Raw genomic sequence first — 27,404 nt, forward strand, 5'->3', positions numbered from 1 at the left:
GCTGGGATGTTACCGCTTTGGGACAAGAGAATCCCTGGCAGCGGTGGAGGGAGGGCATGGCGCGATTTCAGCGCTGACCTCACACCCGAGTCAACTTTCCACCATCTAGACATCCTCGCATCCACGCCCAAGACGGCCCCTCGCATCCATAGAGAGATAGTGAGACAGGGCAGTGCATCCACCTGCGAGGCCATTGGCCCTCGACGCATCTAGCAAGAGAGCATCGTAACCTCGCGCACACGTCAACCTTGGTCCAGCGCAGCCATGGGCTTCATCACCGGCTTCGTAGGTGCTACCGGCCCCTTGCAGTGATGCCAGCTAACCCAAGACAGCTCGGGGGCGTCACCCTCACCACGGGCGTTCTCTACCTCACCATCTCGCTGCACACACAAAACCGCATAACACAGGCCGCGCTCCTAAGACAGCAACGCCAAGTCCTTACCGAGTTCTACGAGCCCAAGAAGCCGGAGCCAGAGCCCACAAGTCGGGAAGTGCCGGTTGGTCTAGCTGAAATGGCCAAGGACAGGTGGAACAGGAGCCTCGAGGAGGGCGTGAAGAAGGTGTACACGACAGATTGGAGGAGAGTACGCGAAGAGGCCGAGGACAGGGCAAGCGCCATACTGCAGAAGATCAGGGAGGGCAGCAAGTAAGCGTTTGCCCGCGCGCGTGTAGATTAGAAGCATGTGAAGGTGGCGCGATAGCACGGCTGCGACGATACCCTTCCTGCGACTGTACAAATATCTGGGGCTTGCAATTGGATCCGCAAAGGTTCACGTCTCCGCACTATCTGTTCCTATTGTTCGTTTGCGTTTGCATGGCCACACTACGCGTCTGCCTAGCCCTCCTCCCACCTAACAACATCAAGTCAGTCATAATTTCGTCTCCAACAACACCGCACATGCCTGCGCAAACATAGCATCTCATGGCAAGGTCCTCGATCTGTTCGACGACCGCTACCTGGAATTGCAGGACGTCATTGGCAACGTTGAGCCGCTGCCCACACTCGTGCCTTATGAGCAGTACAAGCAACACGCCATCGTCTACCGCATGGACACGAACCATGACATCTTCATGGCGCTTCTGCAGGAATTCACAGAGCGCAAGTCACTGGAGACGGGCAAAGAGCTGTGGACGTGGTGCGTGCAATGGCAGGTTGATGAAACCGCTACTCGCCAGCCAGCCGTAGCACCACACTCACCCAAGAAGCCTCGTATCGATCCGAGACAGCCGAACAGTCCTACTATGCAGCCATCTTTAGGTCGTGGCGCGCCCCCAATAACCGCCCAAGTTCGCAGAATCGATCCCGAGCTGATGCATCAGGAGGATATGCTGCGTATATTGGTCGACATCGTCCAGGTCAACAGCACTGTGGTGCCAAATTTTATCGAGTTTCTATACCGATGGATCGACTTCTACGAGGGAGATGGAAAGGCCTTGAACGCGGCTCTGTATGGAGAAATTCCAAGCTTATGGGACTTTGAATATCATCCGATTCTTGTTCCTGAGGACGTTAAAAAGAAATTAGACGAGGCAAACAGTATCACAAGAGACGGGAAGGAATATGGAACAGGAATCAAGACACCAAAACACGCCAACGCAGAAGAGCTCGCTCAAAATTCGCCCACCAAGAAGATGCGTCAAAAGCCCGATTTGGCGACATTTGAGCGTAAGTTGGAAGAAAGTGAGCGTCTACAGTATCACGAAGTACATTTCGGCATACAGCCTCCGAAGCTCAACGAGCCTCTGCCGCCTCTTATCAATATTCCTCGGGACCGGGTCAAACGAGCGAAGTACCACGCTGCTTGCTTCAAATCACGCCAACGCGCCCTTTACCTGCTCATGGAAGCTGGGGTTACTCCGCAACAGTTGAAAGATTACAAGAGGTGTCAGACAATGAGTCTGAAAGACACGCCATCGCGCGAGGGAGCACATGGCCTCGAAAACTACGAGAAAGATGCGAACCTTGCGCAGATGATTCATTCAGCCAAAGAGAAACAGAGAGTAAAGCAGATGGAAATTGCCATCAGCAACAAGTTGGCACACGAGGCTCAGCTTGCTGGTCACAGCACTATTTCCGCAGGTTCGTCTGGTGTGCCTCTCATCCCTATCATGCCCCCAACCATTCACAGTCTGGATATAGCTGGCCAAATATCACGTGAGATTCAGCAGACTAAGGATGAGAGAAATCAGAAGATCAACATCGTTCCTGTACCACTTGTGGCTAAGATGAAAAGCCTGCTTTTCAAAGGCGCAATGGACAGAGCAGCCTTACTAGAGATATGCGGGCCTGATGGGCGGTTAGCAAGCCCACCTTCTTCTGTCGATACTGATGGCCATGGGTCGAAGAACGAAGATGAAGGCAATGGGAGCACCGATGGAGACTCAAATGATGACATCAGTGCCTCTGGGGACGGATTGTGTACACTACCTAGACCAGTACTACCGCCGGTCTCAACGCTCCCTCTTCCAAATCTACCACCGCCATCGCGTCCACCTCCAGTAATGATGTCCAGTCAACCTCGAAGCTCTTTTGACTTCAATCCTTCGTTTTTCTTGCAGCAACAATATCCATCCGGGCACAGTGGTCCGTCTACCTCTGGTCCTGCTCCCCCAAGAGTGTCGTACCAGGAAATTATGGCTGCGAACAGTGCTAGAATCCAACAAAATGTCCTGGGTGGACAGGTAAGTGTGCAAGGTCCTCAATCTACCAGCAACACTAGATGCGATGCTTCGAACATGATCCAAAGAGCATCCGATCCACCCACGGAGACCGGGCAAGCTTCTTATCCTCGACCATCTGTTCTGATAGCATCTCGATCTTCAAACATAACTGTGCCACCACCACCCGGATTTGAACACGATGGTCCTTTTATCTCTGGAAACATGCCCCCTCCGCTCGGACCTCCACCGCCGCCGCCGGCGGCCTACCCCTCTACTAAACCTCAATCTGATACTTACAGCTCAAATCTGCCTCAACGAATTCAGACATCACCGTCTTATCCGGTTGGATCTGAATTCTCTACTCCTGCGCCACCACCAAATTTCGCGCAGCGCCTTCTAGCCCTGGGTCATGCTACTAGCCTTCATCAGGGACTTCGTAATACTGGGCCGACATTACTACGAGAACCAGACATGTCAGCTCCTAACAGCCCAGGTAGTCAGTACAGATCAGCTCAAGAGCGTCAACAGTGCTCTCGTACGCTCTCTTTACTTGATTTTCCCTGCTCGCTCCCTCCCCACGCCAGTATGCAGCGTATCACTCCATCCCCACTCACACTTCGACCACCGCCCTCTCCACTTTCGTCCCTAGCACCAAGCTTGCTAGCCACCTCGCCTTTTACCACCTCTCATAATGGCATTCCAGTTCAGATCTTTTTGCCCAGAATCCTCATCCCCTCTAACACCATTGGTCCAGGCGGAATGAAACTAGGCAACAGTGGCTGTGCCGAAACAGATGCTTTTCTTCTCGGATATACGCACCCTATAAGCGGGAAAATCACTCTTAGTCGCGCCGTCTTCTTACCTTTGGGTGTGTGGATCAATGCGCAGGATAGGGTGCGAAAAGGCAAGTACAAAGTATTGGAGAGCTACATAGCACCGAAGAGAGATACTTCAGTCTCACATCGTGCTGTTTACGAGAGGGTGAGACAGGCTTATGATCTTATGAAGACGGGATCGCCGGCAGCGAGAGAGTGGGAATTGACGAAGAGGTGGAGGGCTAGTAGGGGGAGGATGAAGGAGACCCAGAGAGGTGCGGTCTGGGAAGGTTGGGCTGTGGATGTTGATAGGGAGATTGCGATGAGTAAGGAGGATAGGACGGGTGCGTTTGTGCAAGATGCGTTGATCGATGGAATTGATGAAGATAGCGAGGAAGTCAGAAGGAGGAAGGAGATTGACGAATTGCTTGAGACAGACGAAGCATGGGATTATGGAGAGGATGAGGATGTGCATATGCACGGCTAGGATCGAGTAGATGGGGTGTGACGGCATTCAAAAGCTTCATTCAGGGCGGAAGTCTGTCATAATGATTTTCCTGAACTAACTTTTGTAGCAAGGGTAGATTAGATACACCGCCCACCATCCACTTCGAGATTGACCCCAGTGATGAACCCTGCCTCCTTACTTGCCATGAATATACACGCATTCACCACATCGTCTACTTCCCCAATCCTGCCCATAGGTACATTAGACGTAAACTTCGTCCTGTTTTCCGGCGTATCTTCCATTCCGGTAAAAGCAGAGAAGAGACCTGTCCCTGTAACGAGGGGGCAAATGGATACGACGCGGATCTGATGTGGACCGTATTCTGCTGCAAGTCCTTTTGTCGCCTGAATGGAATGTGAGTAAATAGAACACTCATGCAGATTGGAGCCACTATAAGAAGACATGACTCACGTTCCATATCGCGCCTTTACTCGCATTGTACCACACCAATCCTGGTCTTGGCCGCGTAGCCCCAACACTGGCAATATTGATGATCACACCTCCTTCTTTACGCTCAATAGCTTGATCTACCCAAGCATTGCAGCCCAGATATACACCTTTAACGTTGACGTCAAAGACCTTTTCGAATTCATCTTCGGTGACAGTCGTGGTAGGTTTGTTAGTATAACTCCAACCTGCGTTATTCACGAGAATATCACAGCGGCCAAATCTCTCGATACAGGCTGAGATGGTGGCTTTCCAGTCTGAGGTTTTGGTAACATCCATTTGGTGAAAAGCAAGGGAGGAGGGATTTGTTGCTGCAGTTGCTTCCCCACCAGATTTATTGATGTCGCAGACAAGGACTTTGGCTCCTTCGGAGGCCATTCCTTTTGAAATACCAGCGCCGAAGCCTGAGCCGCCACCTGTTGAGGTTGTTAGTGAGTTATGAGAGACGAGACAGAGGATGCGATGTACCAGTTACGATGGCGACTTTGCCGTCTAGTCTACCCATGACGAGAGCTCTGGCGCCTGCGATTCACAATGAGTTATGTTTAATCGACCACGATTTCGAACTACCAGCGCCAATGTCGATTGTCGGATAGGCAGCAACGGTGTTGATGTTGTGACTGCGAGAAGGACAGTACGGTCTTGCCCACCATTTCATGCACCCTGCTGTCTGCCACCGGTATCGCATCTCCAATCACAGTCTGCCGACTAGTCGTTTCCAAGGTTCCAGCACAGCACAACAGTGAGGGGTAAGCGTGATGCCCCGCATGATGTTGACATCGTTTTGGAGGACCACCGAGATTTGAACCAATTGGAAGTCATCTACCCCGATAGCTCCTCTGTGTCCAGCGTCTCTGGCGTCCCTCCGGATCACCTTTATTGGAATAGCCGAGTGTAACAGCTAATCAACAAATCGGTCATGTAGGCTATATGATGAAAGGTGGGGAAGCTTTTGGTGTCTGCAGATGCCTTTGTTGATGATCGCGGAATCGGCGCGCCCTCCGCTCGAACATCACGACTCCTCGTTACTAGAGCACACTGCTTTGCGCTGATTATCTTCGGCTGCCGATACGTATCTCTCGATACGACCAGTTTCTAGGCCTATAGAATACGCAGACAAGACTCTGACCAATAGGAACATGGCTGTGGACAGCAAACATCAGCTCCCGTTTAAGGTGTGTACAGACTACTCAATGGTTTCTCATATTGTACTGATACGTTCAAGCTCAAAAATCCGAATTTGATACACAACCTATCCTTTGTGGATGGTAGCTGGGTACGAGCGAAATCAGGAAAGACATTTGAAGTAGTTGGTCTGTCACTGGAGCGCATTTGAAGACTCCGATCTAACAAGCCGATAGACCCTGGAACTGGGAAGCCGTGGATCGAGTGTCCTACAAACGATGCATCAGATGTAGACAATGCTGTCAAAAGCTCACACGAGTGTTTCAAGAATTACAAGAAGATCAGCCCTCGACAACGGGCGCAGATGCTCTACCGATGGGACGCTCTCATCAAAGAGAACAGGGATGATATAGCGACTATCCTTGTGTACGAAACCGGTAAACCCATATCTGAGGCGTATGGAGAGATTGACTATTCGACGGGCTTCACATGGTGGTTTGCTGGAGAAGCAGAACGTATACAGGGCAGTGTTTTCACTCCTGCACTACCAAACAGACGCATCTTCACAATCAAGCAGCCACTCGGCGTTGCTGCTGCGTTGGTACCATGGAACTTTCCCATCGCGATGGTTCTTCGCAAAGCTGGTGCCGCATTGGCTGCGGGCTGTACAATGATCGTAAAGCCCAGCCCAGAGACACCAATCACTATACTCACGCTTGCGTATCTCGCGCAAGAAGCTGGATTCCCCAAGGGAGCTTTGAATGTCCTGACTACTGATCTTGATAAGACACCAGAACTCAGTGAAGCACTCTGTCGGCATCCACTTGTCAGTAAAGTCACCTTTACAGGCTCTACACGCGTTGGCAAGCTAGTTGCTAAGATGTGTGCTGATAATCTGAAGAAAGTTACACTGGAGCTGGGAGGCAACTGTCCTGTTCTGATCTTTGACGATGCAAACATTGAACAGGCTATGACCCAGATCTTCGCACTGAAATATCGACACGCGGGTCAAGCTTGTATCACTGCGAACCGAATATACGTTCAATCTGGTATTTTCGACAAGTTCCTCGAACGCTGGAATGAAGAGACGCAAAAGATCGTTGTCGGCCACGGTTCAGATGAGAAGACCACGATGGGACCAGTGACGACCCCAAGAGGCGTCGAAAAAGCGCTCGCGCTTGTTGAAGATGCGAAGAAAAAAGGCGCGAAAATCCACACGGGTGGAAACAAGATCAAGAAAGATGGCGGCTACTTCTTCGAGCCTACTGTCATTACCGGCGTTACCTCAGACATGGATATTGCCAATGAAGAGGCTTTTGCCCCGATTAGCACATTCATCAGGTTTGATACTGAAGACGAAGCGGTAAGGGAGGCCAATGATACCAGCATGGGTCTTGCTTCCTACTGCTTCACAAAGAACGTTGATCGTACGTGGAGACTATTCGAGAATCTGGAGGCTGGCATGATTGGCCTGAATACAGTAAGTCAGGCGCGAAGGCATTGCGTTAATGTACTAATGCATTCTAGGGCAACTCTTCCGCTGCAGAGTCGCCATTTGGGGGCATCAAGCAATCTGGCTATGGCAAGGAGTCTGGGAAGGATGTCGCTGTGAACGAGTATCTGATTACGAAGACTGGCACTTTTACGCTAGAGGAGCAGTAGTTGTGAGTTAGTAGCTGGTTTTGAAGGATGATGTCTGTCTCGGACGCATGCACTGGCTTCCACGTATGCCGTGACCATTGGGCGTGATTTTGATGTATAAACGATTGTTAGTGACGAAGGACAATGGCGCACAGTCGTGTTGTCGGGCACTCCAGTCCTGCACGTGATCACGTTAGTGCCCGCGCTTTGGAGCTTACCAGCGGCGCGCGCTGCTCTCGAAGTTGCACCAACAACGTCGCCCAATTGCCAAAACCTCTTTGTTAAACTTCGCCGCCATGGATGACACTGACATGACCGATGTCGCCTACGATATTGACATTGATGTAGGCGAAGACATAGCACCGGCAGCACAAGCGTCGCAACCACAGCAGGTTGTCCAAGTGAGCAATGCGCAAGGCTGCACAACAAAGAGCGCAGTTGACTGACATGCGCACGGCAGAACAACGCGGCCGAAGCAGAGCGAAGCGTGCCCGCGGCCTACACCGAGGACATTATTGTACACGAGCCATGGCCGGAATCCCTCAACCTCCAGGGCGTGAGCGACTTCGACCCCAACGATCCGCTCTACTGGGCTATGGAGCATTGTCAGTCAGACCCGCGCGTCAAGCAGCTGCGCTGGGTCAACGACAACTCGGTCAACCTCGAGTTCTACAACAAAGAAGACGCGACGCTTGCCCTGACCATCCTCACACACCCCGACAACGGTGACTTCAGCAACGTCTCCATGCAAGAGCCCCGGAAGGCGAAACCGTACTCGAAGAAGCCGGACAGCGTGCTCATGGTCAGGCAGTCCAACGCCGGGGATCAGAAGCCGAGGGGCGCGGCCACTAGGAGCAACTACTACCAGCGCAACCCCGATGTCGCTGGCAACCGCCAGAGGGAGCCACGGCGAAAGCCGCCTCCGAAGAAAGACTATCTGGATTACGGCGATGAGGAAATGGCATCTGGTGAGCGACCAAGGCGGAGAAATAGTGGAGATGAGTCCATGGGCGATTCGGGCCTTGACCAGAGGGGCCCGCGCCGGAACGGACGAGACTTTCGCGACGACCGCGACGGGCGAGACAACCGGGGTCGCGGCAGGGGGGGCCGTCAACCAGCTTCAGGCAGGCTCAGGAACGATGCCCAGGGCCAAGACGTCGACTCGTACCGACCAGGCTCAAGAAGGTACGTCAGCACATTTCCTTCCATGGCTGACCAGCAGGCTAATAGTCCCAGTCCGGCAGAGCCACGCTTTGGTCGCCTGCGAGGACGCAGTGCCTCCCCGGCCTCTGACGAAGAAGGCGACGGCCGATTCGGGTTTGCCGAGCACGAAACGCATGCAGGCCGTCGGCGGTACCGCAGCCGAAGTCGTAGCCGTAACAACCGCCGTCGTCGCGAACCCAGCCTGGATCGTTGGACGCACGACCGTGCCAACTACGATCGTCAGAATGGCCCTACAGCTGGCGGACGTTGGCAGAAGGACGCTTTCTTTGTTGACACTTCACCAATGGGCAACCACCATCGGTCAAACGCTATAGACGTATCCAAGACACGAGGAGGCGGGGAATCGCTACTTTCGCGCATGACCAAGAACGGACAGCCCGTGCTACCGCAGCCGAAGCGATCGCTAGCTGACAGGATTACACGCGATGATGATGAGCCCGAAGAGTTGTTTGGCCGCCTAAAAGGTGACGACCGTGATCCTCATGTTACCGACTTCTCGGAGCCATCACGGTCTCGTCGCGGTCTGGCAGATCGTATCACGCGCGACGGCGACATCAACATTCGCGGTCAAGGACGAAACCGGAGCCAAGAAGGCATTAACATCCGCGGCTCCGCTGAGCGAAGCGGAGGAGGCGGTATCAATATACGTGGTGTGGCAAGCGGTGCCTAGAATGCTTCCGCTACTGAGAGAGATGGACGCGGAACAATGAGAAATCATTCGTCTCCCCAAACTGGCAGAAATTTAGATACTATTCTGATTTGTCGCCGTCGCAGCTTTGGAATCATCATGGAGGATCCCGAGTTTTGAGCAGAGATTGGACATAATTAACATGGCAGCCCACGGGTGGCTAATCAAGCGGGCCTGAATGAAGTTGCTTACTACTCTACTCTACTGTACAATTTTCTTACCTTGTCTTGCATCCTACAGCGGAGTGGCATCCACTCAAAAGCGTCACCAAAACTGCAAGGCTCTTTTGCTTATGGCAAGCTGAAGGTTCAAAGCTTAATCGAGATACCAGTCCATGATAATCATTCTAGACATATTTTGCCATTCCTTCCGCTTCGTGACTTGTGGGTGAGTGATGTTTCTATGACTTCTCAGACAAGCGATGTAAAGATACTCAATACCAGTCTAGCACGGAGCTACAAAAAGGCTGCCAAGACTCGCACGATTCATTAGAAACGGATTGGAAAGAGAAGCTGGAGCGCAATTCACATTGAGTGCAATGGAAATGATCAAGAATTGTACACACAACGGTCGTCGCTGTTACAACCACATGCACACCTAAAACCTAGCCTCAACCTTTTGTTCTGTATCTTGTAATGCCCATTGACTCCTCGCCTTCTTGCTCCTGACAGCTTCAACCTGCTCCTTTGTGAAGCCCTTCGCGACAGTCGCTGGGTTGTATCCTAGTCCTGTAATCTTGCCAATCTGCTCATCTGACTTATCCGTCGCAGCGCTTCCATCGTGCCTCTTGTAGACTGTGCAGACTACCGCGCCCCCGAGACCCAGGTTGTGTTGTAAAGCCACCTTGGTGTCCTTGACTGAGCGATTGTTAGCCCAGCCGCGCATGTGCCAAACCAATTCTGCGCATTGGGCGAGACCCGTGGCACCTAGAGGATGGCCCTTGGAGATCAGACCGCCAGAGGGGTTAATGACAACCTTTCCACCATAGGTTATGCCGCCCTTGCGGATCAGCTCATGGGCTTTTCCTTTGGGAGCCAAGCCGAGGGCTTCGATGGTAACCATCTCGTTGGCAGAGAAGCAGTCGTGGAGTTCGCACACCTTGACATCGTCTGGCGATACGCTGGCCTCCTCGAGTGCTTCACGGGCAGCCAATTCACTCATGCTGTATCCTACTAGTTCAATTGCGCTTCGGTTGAACAGTGACGGTGTGTCGGTTGCGAGTCTTTGTCCAGCAATTAGGATAGCCTGGTCCTTGAGCTCGGGACGCTTGTCGAGAAACTCCTGCGAGACAAGGACTGTGGCAGCAGCTCCATCCGAGGTCGGGCAGCATTGAAGCTTTGTGAGGGGTTCGTGAATCATGGGTGCATTCATGACTTGTTCGAGGGTGTATTCGTCTTGGAATTGCGAGTAGGGGTTGTTCTTGGAGTGCGCGTGGTTGATGCGACCGATTTCTGCAAAGTCTTTGAGTTCAGAGCCGTATCTATGGAAGCGGTCAGAATGGTTTGGATGTGACTTGTACGTGTGGCGCATGTCTGAACTCACTTCTCCATGTGCTCCCGTCCAGCGTTTCCGAACATCTGGGCGGCACCAGGGGCCTTGGTAATGCCTCTCGTCTCTTTCATCATTAAACTTGACGTGCCTGTCGGGTTTGCGCGATCTTGGAAGAAGGTCTGCAGCGACCCTGGGAACATCTTCTCAAAGCCCACTAGATATGGGTGTGCGCAGTCAGTGCATGCCTCACATACAGTTTGTACAGGGACACTTACCGACCAAGACGCAGTCGGCCGCTCCATGCGCAATCATGTTTCGTCCCATGTACAGGCCTGTTGAGCCAGTCGAGCAGTTGTTGTTGACATTGTATACTGGAATGCCAGTCATGCCAAACTGGTAGAAGACGCGCTGACCGCAAGTTGAGTCGCCATAGCAGTAGCATGCGACACCTTGGTCGACGTCGTCGTAGTTGATGTGCGCGTCGAGCATGGCTTTGACACCTGCTTCAAACCCGAGTTCGGGATAGTCCACCTTGCCACGAGGTTTGATGAACTTGGTCATGCCCACGCCGAGGACGTAGACGGGCTGCTTCTTGCCGACCATGATGGCGGTTGTGAGGTAGGAAGGGCAAGGCGTGTAGAAGCTCTAGCAGTGAAGGAGCGCAAGTAGGATTGAAAGGAAAGAGCAGCACGTTGCAGCTATGTTGGCTCTTGGTCGATGAGTATGCTGGACAACCGAGAGACGCGCTCCATGATAATGTATGTAGCGCGACGGTTGTCCCCGCACCTGCAGCACCTTTGGCGTGTGGAGATGCCGAGGTGCGATTCGTGAACGGCAAGGCGGGTCAGAATAGCCGGATCCTCCGCGTGGGGAAGCCTGCAACACGACGCATCTGACACCAGACAACCATCATGCAGTCTCAGCAAACTCCTCGGTATGTAAGCTAGAAGAGATGGCCTGTTGTGTAAGTAACGAGCCACTGTGGTTCGGCTTACGCTGAGTATGGCGCAGAAAGCAGAGTTGTGTAGTACATGCGACACTGACACTCCATAATCTAGTTAGGCACTTGCTGGACAGACCGATGGTTAGACCTCTATGCGATAGATGTAGAACAACACAAACAACAACTTGGACTAAACTTGCACGACGGTAGTCGACAGTACGCCTTAAAATCAGAGAAATGTCTCGACACGTTTGGCCTTCCAATACGCTATCTACGTAGCACTTCACTCACCCTGATCATCTTAGCACATGAATACAAGCATATATGTCAGATACACGCAAAGTACAATAACTTGGCTTCACAACGATCTTGGTGGAATCAATCACGTCTTCACGCAGAACTAGTGCTTGGAGTATGTATAGTGCCCTACCATGTCCTTTGATATTGCTCTCATCAAAAGGCAGGAGTCAATTCAATACGAGGTGAGTAACCTCGGGAGCCTTCTAGATTGAATTACATTTCTCAAAGATCCGTACCCGCAGTCGGAAACTCCCGAGGTCATCTTTACCGGCCGATGTGGTCTTACTGGAGAGAAGTTCGGAATTTTTCTAGTCAATATGATTATTATATTTCTCTTGCACAAGCACATACGACCACAGGATCTTGAGACCACGGCTTCCCGTTCGCTCAGCCCTAGTTAAGCAAGATACCGGCGGATTAGTAGTCAGGTGGGTGACCACTGGCGAATCCCCGCTGTTGTATGTTTTTTGTTTCTTTCGAAAGAAAATCATTAGGCCGAAAATAGGCGTACTTGTTATTCTTTGGTCTTCCCGCAGATGCTGTTTCGCATGGTCGAACTTCTTTGACGTCGAGATAGGTAGTAAAGAGTAGGCAATAATTGTGGTTTCATCGTGACCTTAGGTCCTAGATACTCCCCGAAGATCCGGTTCTGCTCTCCCGTGGTTCGATTTGCGTGTTATGTCATGCTCCTGCCTTCTTTGGTTGGCGTACATGTTGGTGCTTCCATGTCTACGTCCCTGAAGCAGATACAAGCCTCAGGAGTGCATAAGCTGAGATGAAGGTTTTTGCTTCTTATTTCAAAATCCATCCAATGTTAGCCATGCCCTCTCAGCTCACGTCCTCGTCCTCCTCGTCCCTTTTCCTTTCTCGCTCGTCTTCTTGCTCCTTCAGGTGCATGGCCTCGACCAACTCACTGCCGTCCATGCCCACCTCTTCTCCATTGCTTCCGTCTGTCGGTTGCTTCTCTCTTATAGCCTTCTGCGCTTCCACTCTTTCTCGGACCAGCTTTGCGATGGCGTTGTCTGTTTGTACATCCAGTCCCTTCATCTTGTGCTCCAGGTCCCTCTTCAGGTCCCAGTTTGGCTTCTTGGGCTGTAACTTGAAGAGATCTAGTCCCTTGTCTTCTGCCTTCTCTGCGTCCTGTTGTGCCTTTGTTTCCAGCGCTAATTGCTCTGCCTTGTATTCCAAAGTATTCGTGGGGTCAGCGATGGGAAGGTTGTCGAAGCCCAGCTTGACGTTCCGCGTCGTCGCATCGTAGTTTCGGCCCGAGAGGTAGGTCGCTGCTACTGAAGGTTCCTCGTCGTCTGTGCGTGTAAGAGCCTGCGATGTCTCGGTCTGGAGCTGGGTGGATGGCGAGTCGGCAGCTTCTGGCGCGTCTGAGATTTGCTCTTGTTTCCGCTTGAGCGACTTGAGCTGTGCGAGGCGTGACTTCCGGTCGTTGGCGGCTGCCGATAGCTTTTCGTGTGAAGACATGGTGAGAGCTTTGCGCTTGCGCCGGGTCCAAATATGGCTGTATGTAGAGCCGGGGGCTGCCGAAAGCTTGGCTGTGGCGTGGTCTTCTTTCGCAAGAAGCCTTGTGTGATGATGCGCAGGGGATCAAGGCTGCGATGGGGGATGGGGGATGGCTGAAGTTGTGGTCGTGTTCACGAGCGTTGCGGAGAACAGCTCGGGAGTCCAAGATCTTCCCCGGTTGGCGTTCCTGACCAAGTACGCACTTTCTCAGGTTTTCGTGCTACCGCCACCAGCTCCCATTCAAGACAACAAGTCATGTCTCGATGAGGTCCACACAGCCTTCACCTTCTCATGCCCCGCTTCCGCGTCCCCAATGCTAGCCTCATCGCCAGCGCGGACCTTCCCATCCTTCCGTTCCTCGCGCCGAGAGTCTTTGCAGAGTCAGCTATACCGAGAAGGAGCAGGCAGCACCGCCGGCGAAGCGATGCAACACCGGAGAAAGAGAAGGGAACAGCAAAACATGTAGAGGGAGGCACCAGAGTGCAACCTAGAGATGGCAAACCAGAAACCAGAAAGGCGACTGGGACAACATGTCGCAAGCAACCGATGCACGACGCATCTGCAACGGGCTTTCTACAAACGTCTGGTTATTGGATGAGAGGAACAGGCCACTCCGCTTCTGTCAACCGGCTCTATGCTGAAATATCGACCTTTACTCGCCAACATGCCCGATCATACGCAACCATCGCATCCAACAATCAAAACATACCAAAGAAAGTCAACTCCTCGCGGCGCCTAGAACGAACGAAGGCCATACCAGAAAAAGCCAAGTCCTCGCGACGCCAAGAACGGGAGAAGGCCCTCTCTGTGGAATACGCGCGTCTCGATTACTACATGTCCACGTTGCCTTCCCAGATCGAGGGGTCCTCCTTTGACCGCAAGACCCAAGGCCAATACAGATCCCTAACGCGCCGCATAACGAATCTCAAGCGCTGGGGATTGACACATCTAGACCTGACGAGGGCAGCTGAAGGGTCAGCTAAAGAAGTCGGGCTTCATTACGCATTTGCAGCACTGGATCGACCGCTCTATCCCTCCTTACGAAAGTTCACGCGCAGAGTTACTATCAAACATGATCCTCGATGTGCGCGGTTGAGTTGGACACTCTTTACAGCCGGGACTCACGGGGTTTCTCCGAGTACACACCAAGTATGGCTGAAATGGCTAGCACTTGATATCTCGATACGGAAAGCTTACGCCCATCGGGTGCTCATCTATCTCCTCGATCGTAAGCCTTGCCGTGCTTTGCATTTCGTAAAAGTTCTGGCCAACGATCCACTCCAGCGGGGTCGAAAGACTGGAGTAATCGCCGATGCTCTCGACCATCTCGCTCAGCTCCATACTCAAAGATTGCACGATAACAAGAGTTGGGGTGCCGACCCAGAGGCACACAAGCGCCGGTTTGTCAGTGCATTCGTGCACCTCTTCGAAAAGTCGTTAGCTGGTCAGATCGGTGTTTGTTCTCAGAATTTGTTGTACAACTTGGTAGAGCTAGCCACAACGAAAGACTTGAAGAGGGTATTTGATTGCCTTGTGCAACATCGGGTGGGCCTAGAGTTTGACACTGTGCTGCATTATGCAACCGCGTTTGGCAAGGCTGGCGAAGTGCAGTATGCGTTGAAATGTCTTGACTTGCTCACAGCTAGAAGTACGGCTACACCCTTGGAGGTTATGGTGGACCGCAAAAGACTTCGGTGGACATGCGCTGGCATATTGCGAAGGAGTATGAGTGAAAGTAAAGACTTCCATCAGACCCCGCTTGTCGTCGCTGCTATTGTACGCCTGGGCATCAAGATGGACATACTTCTTTACAATATCGTCATGCGTAACGCTATGGAAGCTGGAGATTATGCTACAGCCTTCAAAGTATACAACTCTTTGGAAGAAAACGGACTACGGGAAGACAACCACACCCTCTCGATAATGCTTCACGGATGTACCATGCAGAACGATCCAGCTCTCTTCCAAGCTTTCGCACAACACTGTGCTGACATAGCAGGAGACACCCGGGACCCTTGGTTAGCAACAGACTATATCTACTATCTTTATGTACGCCACCACGGTGACGAGAACGTCGAACGTACCTCAGCCATACTATGGCAGTCCTACGCCAGATACTTCTCAGCAGCGCTGCTGCAGTCGTTTGTCGGCTACGGAACTCCAGACCTAAGGAACGTCAGCATCTCACAAAAGACTTCTGCGCTTGGATCCCTGTATCTTGCTCCTCCACCAGTGGCGTTGTACATTATGCTGCGGACAGAGATCCGATCAGCGTTGGCAATCAGCAACACGCGAGTCTATAACCTATACATCAAGTTCAAGTCGGTTGTAGAGGAAGGAAATCCAGAATTTGATGCGTTGGCTCAAAACCCAATAATCTGGAACGCTTTCCTCCTCGCTTTTTGTGAGAAACAGCAATTTGCAAACGCATCCCAGCTCATTCAAGACATGACAGACGGTCCAGCGAAGCCCAACGTTTACAGCTGGAATATCTTTATGCAAGCTTTCTTCAAAACACGACAAGTGCAAGCGGCAGAACGCGTCTCCCAGCTCATGCGAAATAGCGGTGTTGAACCTGACCGCTACACATGGGGAGTTTTGCTGCGGGGATATGCAAGAGCACAACTCGTTGATCGAATCGGCGATATCATTCCGCATTTAAAGCCAGAAGAGGAATTAGACGATGATCTGCTGAGACATCTTGCGAAAGTAGTTGACCGGAGGAAGCTGATGGACGTATTGGAGGAGAACAGGTCCCACAAAGAGACGATCGCGCTAGAGAAAGCAGCTCAAGAGGCAGAGGATGAGCGATCCAGGTGGCGGGATGAGCTCACAGATGGCGAGGCAGCAACAATAACAAGCGGTCTGTCTCCAGTTCAAATCGACATGATTGCGGCGGCGCAAACCAAAGAGTTGCCTGCCACTCAACCTGGCTCATCGGTTGTTCCTCCAAAGCTTACTCCAGTACCTGAGCAACCAACAGAATCGCCTCCAATGCACAGACGCCCGTCGGGATTACCGCGCGCCAATTTGCGGGACCCTGAAGTTCAATACAGAAAGCTTCAAGAGCAGCTAGGTCTCGTCGAATCTACCGAATCCGCAGTCAATGATCGTGTCGAACCGGAATCAGTCGAGCCGTCTAGCGCAGGCCTAGCTTTCAAGAGCATAATCAGCAAGAACAGTGTAAGAGCTATAAATTCTGGCAAGCCCGCTACTACGCGAAAGAGGGTTAGGTTCAATCTCGTAAAACCCGGGCGGCGGGGATGACCTGAAGTGATGGACTCTAGAGGGTCTATAGTGTATATGATATTAATTGAATGCGTACAGTGTGTAACTTCACTTTCAATATTAGATAAGTGCATGTGACGAGGGTAGAGATCTTTTACCTACCAGCTCCTTACCCTCGAACCTCTAATCACCTCTACTTGCCTCTACACTATCGTCCACGCGACTGAACGCTGACTCCTACTCCCACTGCACTATGACATTGAAGTAGCTGCACTAAAGCCCATAACTTCATAGTATCGACTTAATCTTCCCTGTCGCACCCAGACTCATTGTATTCCATCTATAACGGTCTCGAGGACTAGCTCATGCACATTTCCATATCCCTACCAAATAACGAGTAGCCCACCGTCATTCTGTTATTATTACACACGCCAAGTAACCTAGCTATAATTTACTACCACGAAATATGACGGGGAACCAGTAAGAAGTCTAGACCAGACGGGTAGCTGGATAATGAAGCCGCTGGTCAACCAAACTCCACTGTCGAACCCCACAATGACACCAGAGAACTGGAAACTCGCTCATCGACAAGTCGTAAATTCCAAGCTCCATGTTCGCCACAGCTGACATTCTCGTGCTTTGTCCAGGCCGAAAGAGAAGCAAGGAGTAGCCGAGTACGATCGTTCATAAGAAGAAGGTGCGTCTCTGCTCGCCCAGCAACCGAAGAACGACTAACATCCATCTCTATTTCCTGGTCCGGGCCGGAAGAATGTTCACCGCGGGGTCGGGAGGATCTACATTGCATTCGCATGCAAGCTAACTACCTACTACTGTATACTAACGACCCGTTGGAGCAAACCAGGCTTTCTCAACATTATTGCCGTCCCGCTCGCCGCGAAGAGATCTAGATCAAAACAGACCGCCTTACGAAAGCGTAGACCTGAAGCATACGAGTGGGTCGAATGTTGGCGCAGAGTAGGGTGATCGTAATGTAATGCAATCGGATCGATCACTGTCATAGTAACCTGCTGGAAACTGATGAACGTTTGGGCCCGTCTTTGTACAAATCAGACCATGTTACAGAGAACACTATTAGAAGAGCTGGAGCACGGAATATTGTGTAATGCTTGCTTTCAGTCTATTTCTCTCTCTGCCTACAACTCCTGTCATCATTTGTAGGCTCAAACAAGTAAAGGAAAAGATATTGCCGAAGAAATTGGCGTGCAGGTTGTAGGATAGTTACAGAAAGATAGTGATGTAGAGAAGGCGTTGGATAATTACAAGAGTGATGTATTGTTCGCATAAGAAAGCGTCAAATCCTCCGAGATTCCAGCATCAAAATGATAGAAGATGGTGAAGAAAAAAAGCTGCCAGCATGCATCATCTCACTAAGATCCAGACGAACATAATTGTCGTCTCTTTGAATCTTTGTCGACAATTCGACTACAGTAAGATAGGCATGCTGCGCTAGTCCAAACTCAAAGTCGCTCGTGCTTTTGATTGTTGTGCTCATTACACAACATGTAGCTTGCCGGACTGCAACCCTGCAAGCTCAATGGGCAGGATCTTCCGATGTCGTACCACCTGCTTGTGTCGGCGAGCCTGCTTCCGTATCTTCCGGATAGAAACCCCTCGCGTGAAGGGGGCATGCGGAAGTGCATGCCGACATCCATACAAGTGCGCACCGCACCAGTACAGCTGGCAAAGACCATTATCAAGGTTCGACGCAAAAAAATGAATTGATGACCGCCCAATGAACGCCTCCGTTTGGATATATGTCGACTAAAAGCTGAAGGAGATGAATCAAAGATAGGGTCGCAATATACAGGTAGCGATGAGTGAATAGATAAAGCAGCGGTCAGGGCGAGACTAGAAGTTTTGCGCGATGCCAGAGTTCCCTTGCTGAGGGAAAACACTTGGATTTTCTATCCTTGTGTTGCGTCGGGCTGACACGTCTCGTATGATTGGCTGTTGGTTGCCGGCATATGGGTCATTTCCTGCATATGGCCCGTTTTGGTAGTACTCTTGATGCTGGTAGTACTCTTGCGGGTGACCATTGGCCATGCCAGGGTAGTCGCCAGAGTTGTCAGAGTGATTGGCTGCCGAGTATGATGACGAGGCGTTGGATGGTCCACGGTGTACCCCAGCCTGGTTGTTGGCGGAGTTGGTCGCTGCAGCGCCATTGACAACACCGAGAGCACCGATACCGTCCGAGTCCATGGTCTGGCGACGGCCGTCTACAAGCGGATCGTTGGAGTGAGCGTCAGAGTAGGCGCCGTGGGTGGGAGAGTGTGGGCTGGTGTAGCCGCCGGGATTGCTGTTGCTGTCTGAGTAGGTCATGCCAGAGGTGAGGGTGGTTGACATCTTGCGGTTAGAGCTGGTAGTGGTGTTGCCCCAGCCTCGGTAGCCGCTGTCATCCTCGGCCATTTGCAATCCACCAACAGCAGGCAGCGTAGGGTCGTGGTTGGGGTTGAAGCCATACTCCTCGACCTCTTTGCGACGTTCGTCCTCGGCGCTCTTGCGCTGTTTGCGTTTCCGCCAAAAGAAGATGCCGCCCAATACTAGTAGAGCGACGACAACGACAGGAATGACGACAGCAATGGCTGTCTTGCCGCCAGTGCTGATGCCGCCAGAGTTCTCTTTTTGCGCGTTCTGCAACTGAGTGGAGTCGGTGTTGGAAGGGTCAGCAGCACCGGTACCAGTGGAAGATGCACCGTTGGTTGGCGCAGCGGCAACGTCGGTGCGTGAGAAAGTTGCAGTAACGGTGACGACCTGGGGTGTTTCGCCTTGGCCCGTCGGGGTCGAGGTTACAACAGTGACCGAGGTAAAGACTTGGGTGGACGGAGGTGCCGACGAAGCAGTGACGACGCTTGTCGCGATGGGTGCGGCATTGCTGGTGGTGGCTGCGGGAGGGGGCGCTGCTGACGATTGCGGTGGTGCGCTCGACTGGGCTGGTGGAGGCGCTTGTGAGGTTGACGGGGCAGGAGCGGGCGCTGAAGAGGCAGGCGGTGGCGCCTGGCTGGAGGGAGCGGCGGCCTCGCTCGAAGGAGCAGGTGCTGCACTGGACGGGGCGGCGCTCGAGGGTGGAGGAGCCTCTGACGAGGGCGCGGCCGCTGAAGGCGAGTTAGAAGCCGGTGCGGGACTTGAAGGAGTGTTTTCTGGCGGATTGGAAGACGGCGCGGGAGCAGAAGAAGCCTCAGTAGGCGCAGGTGCTGCGGAGGGTGTTACAGACGGCGAAGGAAGATCTGACGAGGGCGGATCTGAAGATGGGGCAGAGGCTGCAGGAGCAGGAGCAGAGGCAGAGGAAGGAGCGGCTTCGGCAGTCTGAGAAAGAATAGAAGGAGACAACGTACTCGCAGTCACATTGTTGCTAGACATGTTGACGACAATGGCAGCCAGAAGCTATGGTGCCGGGGAAAGGAGCGGCTTCAGCAACGATAACGACGACGCGACGACGGATAGCAGGTGCCGCCGGGAGAGGGTCAGGTAGCAGCAAGGGGACAAGATTCTCAAGATGAAGTAGTTAGAGTTCCGTGGTACCGCTGGCGGGCTCGTAGGAGTGGGCGGCGATCGCTCGAGTGCTCCGCCCGTGGGTCCGCAGTGATGATGTATCGACAGAGGCTCTTTGTTGCGAGTGGGCGACGGGCGAGGTTGTGCAGGAGTGTTAGTGGAGACGCACGCCAAAGGACGGGCGATCCCAGCAAGCACCTGTTGATTAAGCTGCCGAACCGAAGACGCCCAACAACAACAAGCGCGCTCTTGTGCCCTGCCGCCGGTGCCAATTGGGGGCAGTCGATGGCGGTCAAAGGTTTACGGCGAATTGCGATCACCCTCACGCGTTTCTGAAACCATGCCGTCGCAGCGCGCGCTGGAATGCGAAGCCCATGGGCCTCGCGACTCTCCAGCAGTGCCGTGCCAAGGCCTGCTGCAGCCTCTGGTGTTGCACCCAGCAGCGACTGGCTTGGAGCTTCAGACGGAAAAGCGGGTGTCTAATGCACCCAAGCTGACTAGCATTAGCCCCAAAGGGGGAGGTTGTGAGATGCAAATACAAAAGGCGCGCCTGGCTAGCGACCAATGCGGCATGTCCGTGGCTGTGTGCGTCTGAAATCTGTCCACGTCCATGAGCCCTGGACAAGACGCCGTCACGGCAGCTTTCATCTTCTGCGTCGCACACCAGTTCGGCCATGATGCAACGTCCTCGCTGCCATGGCCGTCGCATGCCGTCATCCAAACGGGCCTTGTGTGCGAAATTTCCCACATCCCAGTCCCAATAACATCATCCGCTCGTGTTGACTGGCGAGCTGCCTGTTCTTTTCAGCCCGTGCGCCCGTGATTGGCTCCGTGGCGTGCCACTCTTAATATAGATGGTCAGAGTATCCTCGGCACGTTACCTCCCGTCTGCTCTACTGTGTGAACAGCGCACCGTGGCTTCGCAACTGCTGCAGCTACCGCCATGTTACGAGGCAAAACGTCGTAAAAGACACGACTAGATGCGCGCTTTCCATCAGCTTTCTTCGTATCTCTTCGTCATATGCTTTTGTCCCTGCCACGTGCAGACTTCGTCGCTCCACCCGCGCACTCGCTAGTGACCAACAAATACTCACCGAACTGTCTCGTCCAAAACAAGTCAACCCTGAACTGATTAGACATCAGTACCCTGTCGCAGTTCATCGTCTTGTTCGGCACGCGCTGCTGCATAGTTGCCCCCACCATCTTCACCACTCCACAATGTCACGCTTAGTGTACCACCACCACGCACTGCCCCTTACCGCTAGTACTGCACAACTTCATTGTTCGCTAGATTGCAAAAGCCACACGTATCGCTTGTCCACTGTTCAACACCGCACCGCCAGAAGCTTGATTACTAGCGTACCAATAAGCAATATACTCCCTAAAGCACGCCCGGAATTATGGCCTTGCGCCCTTGCAGCTTATCCTTCCCAAACTTCTTCTCGTACCACCTCTTGCCCTGCAACGCACGCGGAAGCATGGTAGTCACCTCGTTGAGGAGAAACGTGCGTGCAGGCACACACTTCCAACCCCCAATCATCCACCAGCCCGCCCACTCGATCCATTCGCAGAGGTAGTGCGCGTGCAGCGAGTACTTGAACAGACCATTCTTCGGTACCATGTAGATCTTGTCCACGCTCTCCACTGGCTTGCCCTGTTCGGCGGCTGCCTTGCGCTGTTTGCGATCTGCCGCTCTCCTGATCTCGCGCAGGTCGTCGTCGTGGAACATGTTCGCTAGAAGTCCCCAGCACCAGATTACGAGCCCTAGAAACATGTACTCTGATCGTGCTGCCCATTCGTATTGTGATGTCGGGCCGTAGCCTGCGAGGTACCCGCCAATGGAGATTGCGTTGAACATCTGGAACCCAAATGCCATGGTCCAAACAAAAGGATGTATTGGCGACATGCTAGGATTGAGCAAGAGGGGAGACACAACGGCGCGGTAGAGATAGTGGAACACCTTGAGTATGATTAGCACATTTCTCGCCCATCTTTCACCTCTACTCACAAAGCAGCCAGCCATAGTCCAATTACCCCAGGGTAGCTCTCCAAGACCCAATTCTTTCGGGAGCGAGTACATGATGTACAGCAGGGTTATAAAGCCCGCCGATTCCATCGTTGCCCACCCTATCTTGCCGTCGATGTTGAAACGCGATTCAATCGACGTCTTGCCCTGTGGGTACCAGTCCAGAACCCATTGAGCTGCAGTGATCTTTGTGAATGTTAGTAACGGCTGGAACAAAGAATGCGGGGCTGCGGCGCCGCGCCTATGCTTACAATAGGGAAGAACTGCCAGATGTAGCAAATCAGCTCCCAATTCTCGCGCGACGGTGGAAGCCAGTTCTCCACAATAGCCATAGTTGTATATGGAAGGTGATCCTGCGCGAAACGAGATCGTGGGAACGCGTAAAGGATGTTGCCGGTGAGGAGCTTGGGACTTTGAAGCAAGTTGAATCGCAAACAATGATGTCACCATAACAGTATCGCATCCGCGCCAAGCCGAAGCGTATCGTCGTGTCCTCCGCCTCGACAGCTTTTCATCACGCTTCGGTCCGGATGAGCTGATCCACTCGCATGTGTTTTTCTCTGCGCGGCGCCAGTCAAAGATCTGCACAGTCCAGGAGTTCTTAGGCTGCCCCTGGATTCTGCTCGGCATCAATTTCCAGTAGGTATATGATTTCTATGGCGTTGTTTCTTTCCATCAAAAACCCGTCTCCTTAGCTCAATTGGGAGAGCGCCAGACTGAAGTCTCAGTCACTAAATCTGGAGGTATCGTGTTCGATCCACGAAGGGGACAACGTGCCTGGGTTCGCCCAGGATTCTTCGAACTTCTTTTTTTGCATTCGCTTGTCCGTACTGCTGAGCTAGGACATGCAGCGTGTTCGGTTTCTTTTCTGCCTGTAGTTTGGTGGCTACTTCTTTTTGCGAGCATGCCTGTCTTGCAAGCTATGGCAAATTCTGGTCTTGCCACCAATCGAGTCCGCTGAGAATGTCCACTAGTACGTATGCCAGGGCATGGGCACGACCAAGCAACGTGTCCAAGTCATTTCACGTTGTGTATGCACAAAAGCGTCAACAATTTCAATGAAGAGAAAACAATGCTGTAAACTTATGCTACGCTATGATGCTTGCTGATAAAACAAAAAACAATGGTCCGTGGCCCGAATATCAGAATTCTGCCTGGCGCCTACTCGTCTTGCCTCGCACCACTTGCCTGCATATCGGCATCAGTGACAGGCACACTCTCCCTTCGCAGCTGTTCGGGCGCTCTCGCTTCGTTGCCCTTCTTAATGCCTCTTCCTCCAGGCGTCAAAAATGTGTTGTCTAGATTGGGCAACTCCTCGCCAGGAGTGGGGGTCCAGTGCTTGCTCTTCCATGGTGTAACGTGGAGGATGTACATAGTGTCAATTTCTTCGAGGGTGCGGCCATGAGATTCGCAGACAAAGAAGTAGACTACTATAGCGCCGAGGAAACAGCAGGCCGCGAAGACGTATCCATATTGATAATCGATGGCAGCCGTGATATAGGGTGTGACTAAGAATGTGCATTAGTGGGGTTCATCCCGGCAATGTGAAGTGGTAAGAACTTACAGAAGGAGATGAGGAAGTTCCAGGTCCAGTTGCTGGCTGTGGCTAGAGCCATGGCCTTCGCACGGTATCGGCTGGGGTAGATTTCTCCAACGACAGCCCAGACAATTGGTCCCCATGTCATGGCATAGCCTGCGATGAAGAGACACGCAAAGGTGATCATAGCATACCCAACACCCTGGTTCGAAGTGCCGTCGTCATTTTCCAGAGCGAAGTGGCCCAGTGAAGCAAAGACCAGGAAACACATGAACATCCACAAGGCACCAGTGATTAGTGCAGGCCTCCGTCCAAACTTCTCAACAATATACAGACCGGGGAAGGTCATGCCAAAGTTGACACCTCCTAGGATCATGGAGGTGACGAACGAATTTGAAATACCAACAGACCGGAAGATCGTGGTTCCATAGTAGAAATAACTACAACATGGTTAGTATGGGATACGTTAGAAGTACTTGAAATCGACTTACTAGTTGGCACCTGTGAGCTGCTGGAGGGCTTGCAGACTGATACCAAGTAATACACGATACAACATGCGCGGTCCTGTAAAGATCTCGTACCAGGGGTGGTGGCCGCCTCCCGCTTGCTCCGCCTCTAATTTCTTCTGAATTTCCTGGACTTCGCGCTGAACCTCTGGGTGGTCCTGAGAAACACCGTACGTAAGGGCGATAGTGTGTATCGCTTCGTCAACTTTGCCCTTGCGGTATTCCCATCGTGGAGATTCCTGCATAAAGAGGATCCCGACCATCATAAGTGCTGACCAGATAAAGCCAACACCCATTGGAATCTTCCATGAAGCTGAACTGCCATCATCCTCAGTACCGAAATTGATGCCTAGAGTGCAAAGTCAGTATAGGTTCCAGAGATGGTTAGTAGATAGGATTGCTCACAGTAAGCGGTAAAGATTCCGAGGGTGATAAAGAGCTGGTAACACGATACGAGCGCACCTCGTACGTAGCGTGGTGCAGTCTCGGACTGGTACATTGGCGTAAGGACCGACAGTCCTCCTACACCAAGACCAGCGACCCAACGACCTAGGGAGATTTGATACCATGTTTTCGTTGTAGTAATCTGAACAATGACTCCGATGCAGAAAATGATGTTCCAGAAGACGATAGAGTATTTGCGGCCGAATTTGTCGGCAATAGGAGCGGCGATTAAAGCACCCATCAAGGTACCGATTGAGAGTAGGGCGACGATCAACCCAGACTTCCAGTTGCTGAAAGCACGTCCGCCTGTTTCAGGGTCCGTCTGATCCGCAAATTTGTTCAGAAAGTCTGGCATTTCCAGGAATCCAGAGATTTGACCGGTGTCGTAACCAAAGATGAACTACATGTCGTTAACCAACGTACCCATATTGTTTCGTATAATACATACACCACCCATTGACACAATGATCGCCATGGCAATGATACGCATGCGGAAAATCTCCTTCACACCACCTTTCAACATCTGCGGTTTCTTCTCAGGATCCTGATCTATCATCGTGGAGGAAGCAGGCGAGGCGTGTGAATGCCCACGGAATCGGTCGAGTATCGCCATGGCTGGTGAAAGGCGAAAGTTTTGTGCCGATCAAAGGTAAGAGAAAGTAACAACAGATTTTGGGGTCGTGGGGTCTCCGAGTCCTATAAACCACCCATATTTGCTCCGCTTCTTGGCTCTTGAAGACCCCAATGCCGTCATAACGGCACGCTCAACCGTGGGTCGTCACCGCATTCCCCATGCTTACCGCGCAGTTTGGTAAGTCCGAAGCCATCTCGTGAGTGTGCGAGCCGCAATGACCGACGTCATGTTTTGCATGGTCCAGGACCCCAGCATACGGCCGCTAGCCACATCGCCATCGATAAGCCCGGTCAATCGAATGCTTGATAGAGTTAAGCTATCAACAAGCGTCGCGTTCCCATTGGTTACGGGATCACTCCGGAGCCAATCTTTGAGCCTCCAAAGCTTGGCCCAGGGAATTTCTACCGACGTCAAAGCTGCGCACGTCATCTTCACTTCGACATGTGGGGTAGTGCAAGAGCCGTTGTATGTCAGTTGAGTTGTCGTTGGCTGTCGTCGCGACAGACTGCCGAGGCGTCCCGACATGTCAGGACGTTGGCGTGTCGCAGCAATGATCGAAGGTGAATGTGATGCAAGTGTATCACAAGATCTGGCTTGGCGTCCATCACGTTGATCCTTTGAAGATGATATCATCATATCATCCTCTCACTCCAACATATTTCGACTATCGCAATACACAAGACTCACATAATGTTTCATATCGGACGAACGATTGCGGAGCGGAGCTTCTCGGTGTTGGTCCCAGTTTTCTTTCTTCTACGGGTCTTCGATGCATGGACATTGTGGGTCACGATCGCCACACCATGGGGCTCCCACTGCCGTTAGGTGTCTCCGGATTCAAAAATTTCGATGGTACCCAAGTACCGGTAACGTCATCTCGCTTTATCACGCGTCAGTCATGAGTCTGGAAATACAGTTCTTGTGCGGCTCAGCTACCGAATGTGGATGTTTGCGAGTCAGATCCGAGAACTACGGTGTACGGAAGGTGTCGCTATCTCGAGAATTACCGATTCCAGAATTTTATACGAAAGCGCGGCTCTATTGTATCAGCGTTTTGATTTCAGGGCGGAAATCTATTACCAATCACTGCTGATTGTACGATCTGCCGATAATGCAATTCCCGCCTTGAAATGATCTTATACTGCTGAAAGCTATAGGAGAACTCGTGCTTCCGAATGGTGTGTTGCATGGCAAAATTGGAATTGTATAACATGACAGTGCCTCGAAGGGTAATATTTCCACCAACAGCATAAGTGTATATTTCGTTCTTGTATCATCATATCTTCTATTATCCAGGTAAGCTGATAGCGAAATCATCCATACATCTCGGATCGACAAACACGAATCCTTTTATTATGCAGCGTCGGCTGTGCGCGCGATTTCTAGCCCACTATCGAGGTATGTGATTGAACTGGGGGTAAAACTGCATAGTTTCGTAGCAACTTGTCGTCTCGTGCACGTATCCCTTTGAAACTCTAAGTACTTTCTAACCCAAACGGAAATTGATCTAACTAATGAACCGTTTGTGGCGGGTACGCCATCCGAGCCATTTCACTGTCTGACGTGGCTTAAGCCGTCCACATGCCATCCATCACCTCGAACCTACCCACACAATTCACAAAAGCCGTCCCAACAAGGTAATTGCGTTCAATGGGTGTAGATTACAGATGAGAAACACGGGTACAGTTACCGACCACTCAAATTTCTACCATAATGAGAAAAAAGACAATTCGACTGGGTATTGTACCCGGGACGTGGTTGCTTCTTCAGTTGTCGGGTCACCGTGCCGTATGACAGCGCGCTCCAACCACCACAGGTGTAGGTAGCGAAAGGATTCAATCACAGATGACTCTGATTTCATCCCTCATCGTCTCCAAACAAGAACGAAAACTTGCCCTCGCGGACGCAAGACCGAGGTATGTCATCCGCGCTTCCCTATTACCCATACCGATCATAGCTATGCATGATGTCCGCCTGCCCATCTGTATTGGCACGACTTAGCTTTTGCTGTACAAGTCTTGAGTGTGTACCGTGATAGGCAATCTTGTTGTTTTGGGTGCAAAGCGTAGAAACTAGGCGTCTCACGGCTACTTTTGCTGGCGACATACGCTTCGTAAAGTGTCCCAACAACCCCATCGGCGTTACTTAGGTGGAGATAGCTTCA

General features: G+C 52.0%; 10 protein-coding genes and 1 non-coding gene across 11 annotated transcripts; 5 read left to right on the plus strand and 6 right to left on the minus strand.

The window, feature by feature from the left end:
* Positions 1 to 264: 264 nt before the first annotated feature.
* On the plus strand, positions 265 to 3,963 carry J4E82_001402 (uncharacterized protein; the record flags this gene model as incomplete). The annotated part of the gene is made up of 5 exons (XM_051727716.1): positions 265 to 285; positions 333 to 646; positions 870 to 2,682; positions 3,062 to 3,196; positions 3,253 to 3,963. 5 exons carry the CDS (start codon positions 265 to 267, stop codon positions 3,961 to 3,963), a joined length of 2,994 nt encoding a protein of 997 aa, XP_051592561.1.
* Positions 3,964 to 4,061: 98 nt separating this feature from the next.
* On the minus strand, positions 4,062 to 4,936 carry J4E82_001403 (uncharacterized protein; the record flags this gene model as incomplete). The annotated part of the gene is made up of 3 exons (XM_051727717.1): positions 4,062 to 4,328; positions 4,396 to 4,847; positions 4,900 to 4,936. The coding sequence occupies 3 exons, from the start codon at positions 4,934 to 4,936 to the stop codon at positions 4,062 to 4,064; spliced, it is 756 nt and encodes a 251-aa protein (XP_051592562.1).
* A 634-nt stretch (positions 4,937 to 5,570) lies between these two features.
* Positions 5,571 to 7,218, plus strand: J4E82_001404 (uncharacterized protein; the record flags this gene model as incomplete). Its single annotated transcript, XM_051727718.1, has 4 exons — positions 5,571 to 5,606; positions 5,657 to 5,744; positions 5,793 to 7,036; positions 7,084 to 7,218. 4 exons carry the CDS (start codon positions 5,571 to 5,573, stop codon positions 7,216 to 7,218), a joined length of 1,503 nt encoding a protein of 500 aa, XP_051592563.1.
* Positions 7,219 to 7,493: 275 nt separating this feature from the next.
* Positions 7,494 to 9,091, plus strand: J4E82_001405 (uncharacterized protein; the record flags this gene model as incomplete). Its single annotated transcript, XM_051727719.1, has 3 exons — positions 7,494 to 7,598; positions 7,658 to 8,382; positions 8,434 to 9,091. 3 exons carry the CDS (start codon positions 7,494 to 7,496, stop codon positions 9,089 to 9,091), a joined length of 1,488 nt encoding a protein of 495 aa, XP_051592564.1.
* A 615-nt stretch (positions 9,092 to 9,706) lies between these two features.
* Positions 9,707 to 11,203, minus strand: J4E82_001406 (uncharacterized protein; the record flags this gene model as incomplete). The annotated part of the gene is made up of 3 exons (XM_051727720.1): positions 9,707 to 10,589; positions 10,652 to 10,814; positions 10,876 to 11,203. The coding sequence occupies 3 exons, from the start codon at positions 11,201 to 11,203 to the stop codon at positions 9,707 to 9,709; spliced, it is 1,374 nt and encodes a 457-aa protein (XP_051592565.1).
* A 1,468-nt stretch (positions 11,204 to 12,671) lies between these two features.
* On the minus strand, positions 12,672 to 13,316 carry J4E82_001407 (uncharacterized protein; the record flags this gene model as incomplete). The annotated part of the gene is made up of 1 exon (XM_051727721.1): positions 12,672 to 13,316. The coding sequence occupies one exon, from the start codon at positions 13,314 to 13,316 to the stop codon at positions 12,672 to 12,674; it is 645 nt and encodes a 214-aa protein (XP_051592566.1).
* A 1,764-nt stretch (positions 13,317 to 15,080) lies between these two features.
* J4E82_001408 (uncharacterized protein) lies at positions 15,081 to 16,622 on the plus strand (the record flags this gene model as incomplete). The annotated part of the gene is made up of 1 exon (XM_051727722.1): positions 15,081 to 16,622. The coding sequence occupies one exon, from the start codon at positions 15,081 to 15,083 to the stop codon at positions 16,620 to 16,622; it is 1,542 nt and encodes a 513-aa protein (XP_051592567.1).
* Positions 16,623 to 18,452: 1,830 nt separating this feature from the next.
* J4E82_001409 (uncharacterized protein) lies at positions 18,453 to 19,961 on the minus strand (the record flags this gene model as incomplete). Its single annotated transcript, XM_051727723.1, has 2 exons — positions 18,453 to 19,696; positions 19,937 to 19,961. 2 exons carry the CDS (start codon positions 19,959 to 19,961, stop codon positions 18,453 to 18,455), a joined length of 1,269 nt encoding a protein of 422 aa, XP_051592568.1.
* A 1,513-nt stretch (positions 19,962 to 21,474) lies between these two features.
* J4E82_001410 (uncharacterized protein) lies at positions 21,475 to 22,451 on the minus strand (the record flags this gene model as incomplete). The annotated part of the gene is made up of 3 exons (XM_051727724.1): positions 21,475 to 22,053; positions 22,102 to 22,305; positions 22,371 to 22,451. The coding sequence occupies 3 exons, from the start codon at positions 22,449 to 22,451 to the stop codon at positions 21,475 to 21,477; spliced, it is 864 nt and encodes a 287-aa protein (XP_051592569.1).
* A 353-nt stretch (positions 22,452 to 22,804) lies between these two features.
* On the plus strand, positions 22,805 to 22,890 carry J4E82_001411. Its single transcript has one exon. It is a non-coding gene; the product is annotated as a tRNA-Phe (tRNA).
* Positions 22,891 to 23,280: 390 nt separating this feature from the next.
* J4E82_001412 (uncharacterized protein) lies at positions 23,281 to 25,219 on the minus strand (the record flags this gene model as incomplete). Its single annotated transcript, XM_051727725.1, has 5 exons — positions 23,281 to 23,627; positions 23,684 to 24,096; positions 24,148 to 24,511; positions 24,568 to 25,006; positions 25,055 to 25,219. 5 exons carry the CDS (start codon positions 25,217 to 25,219, stop codon positions 23,281 to 23,283), a joined length of 1,728 nt encoding a protein of 575 aa, XP_051592570.1.
* Between the last annotated feature and the right edge of the window lie 2,185 nt (positions 25,220 to 27,404).

The sequence above is a fragment of the Alternaria postmessia genome (assembly GCF_024291825.1).
Source record: "Alternaria postmessia strain BMP 2775 chromosome Unknown scaffold_5, whole genome shotgun sequence".
NCBI classification, from domain to species: Eukaryota; Fungi; Ascomycota; class Dothideomycetes; order Pleosporales; family Pleosporaceae; genus Alternaria; species Alternaria postmessia.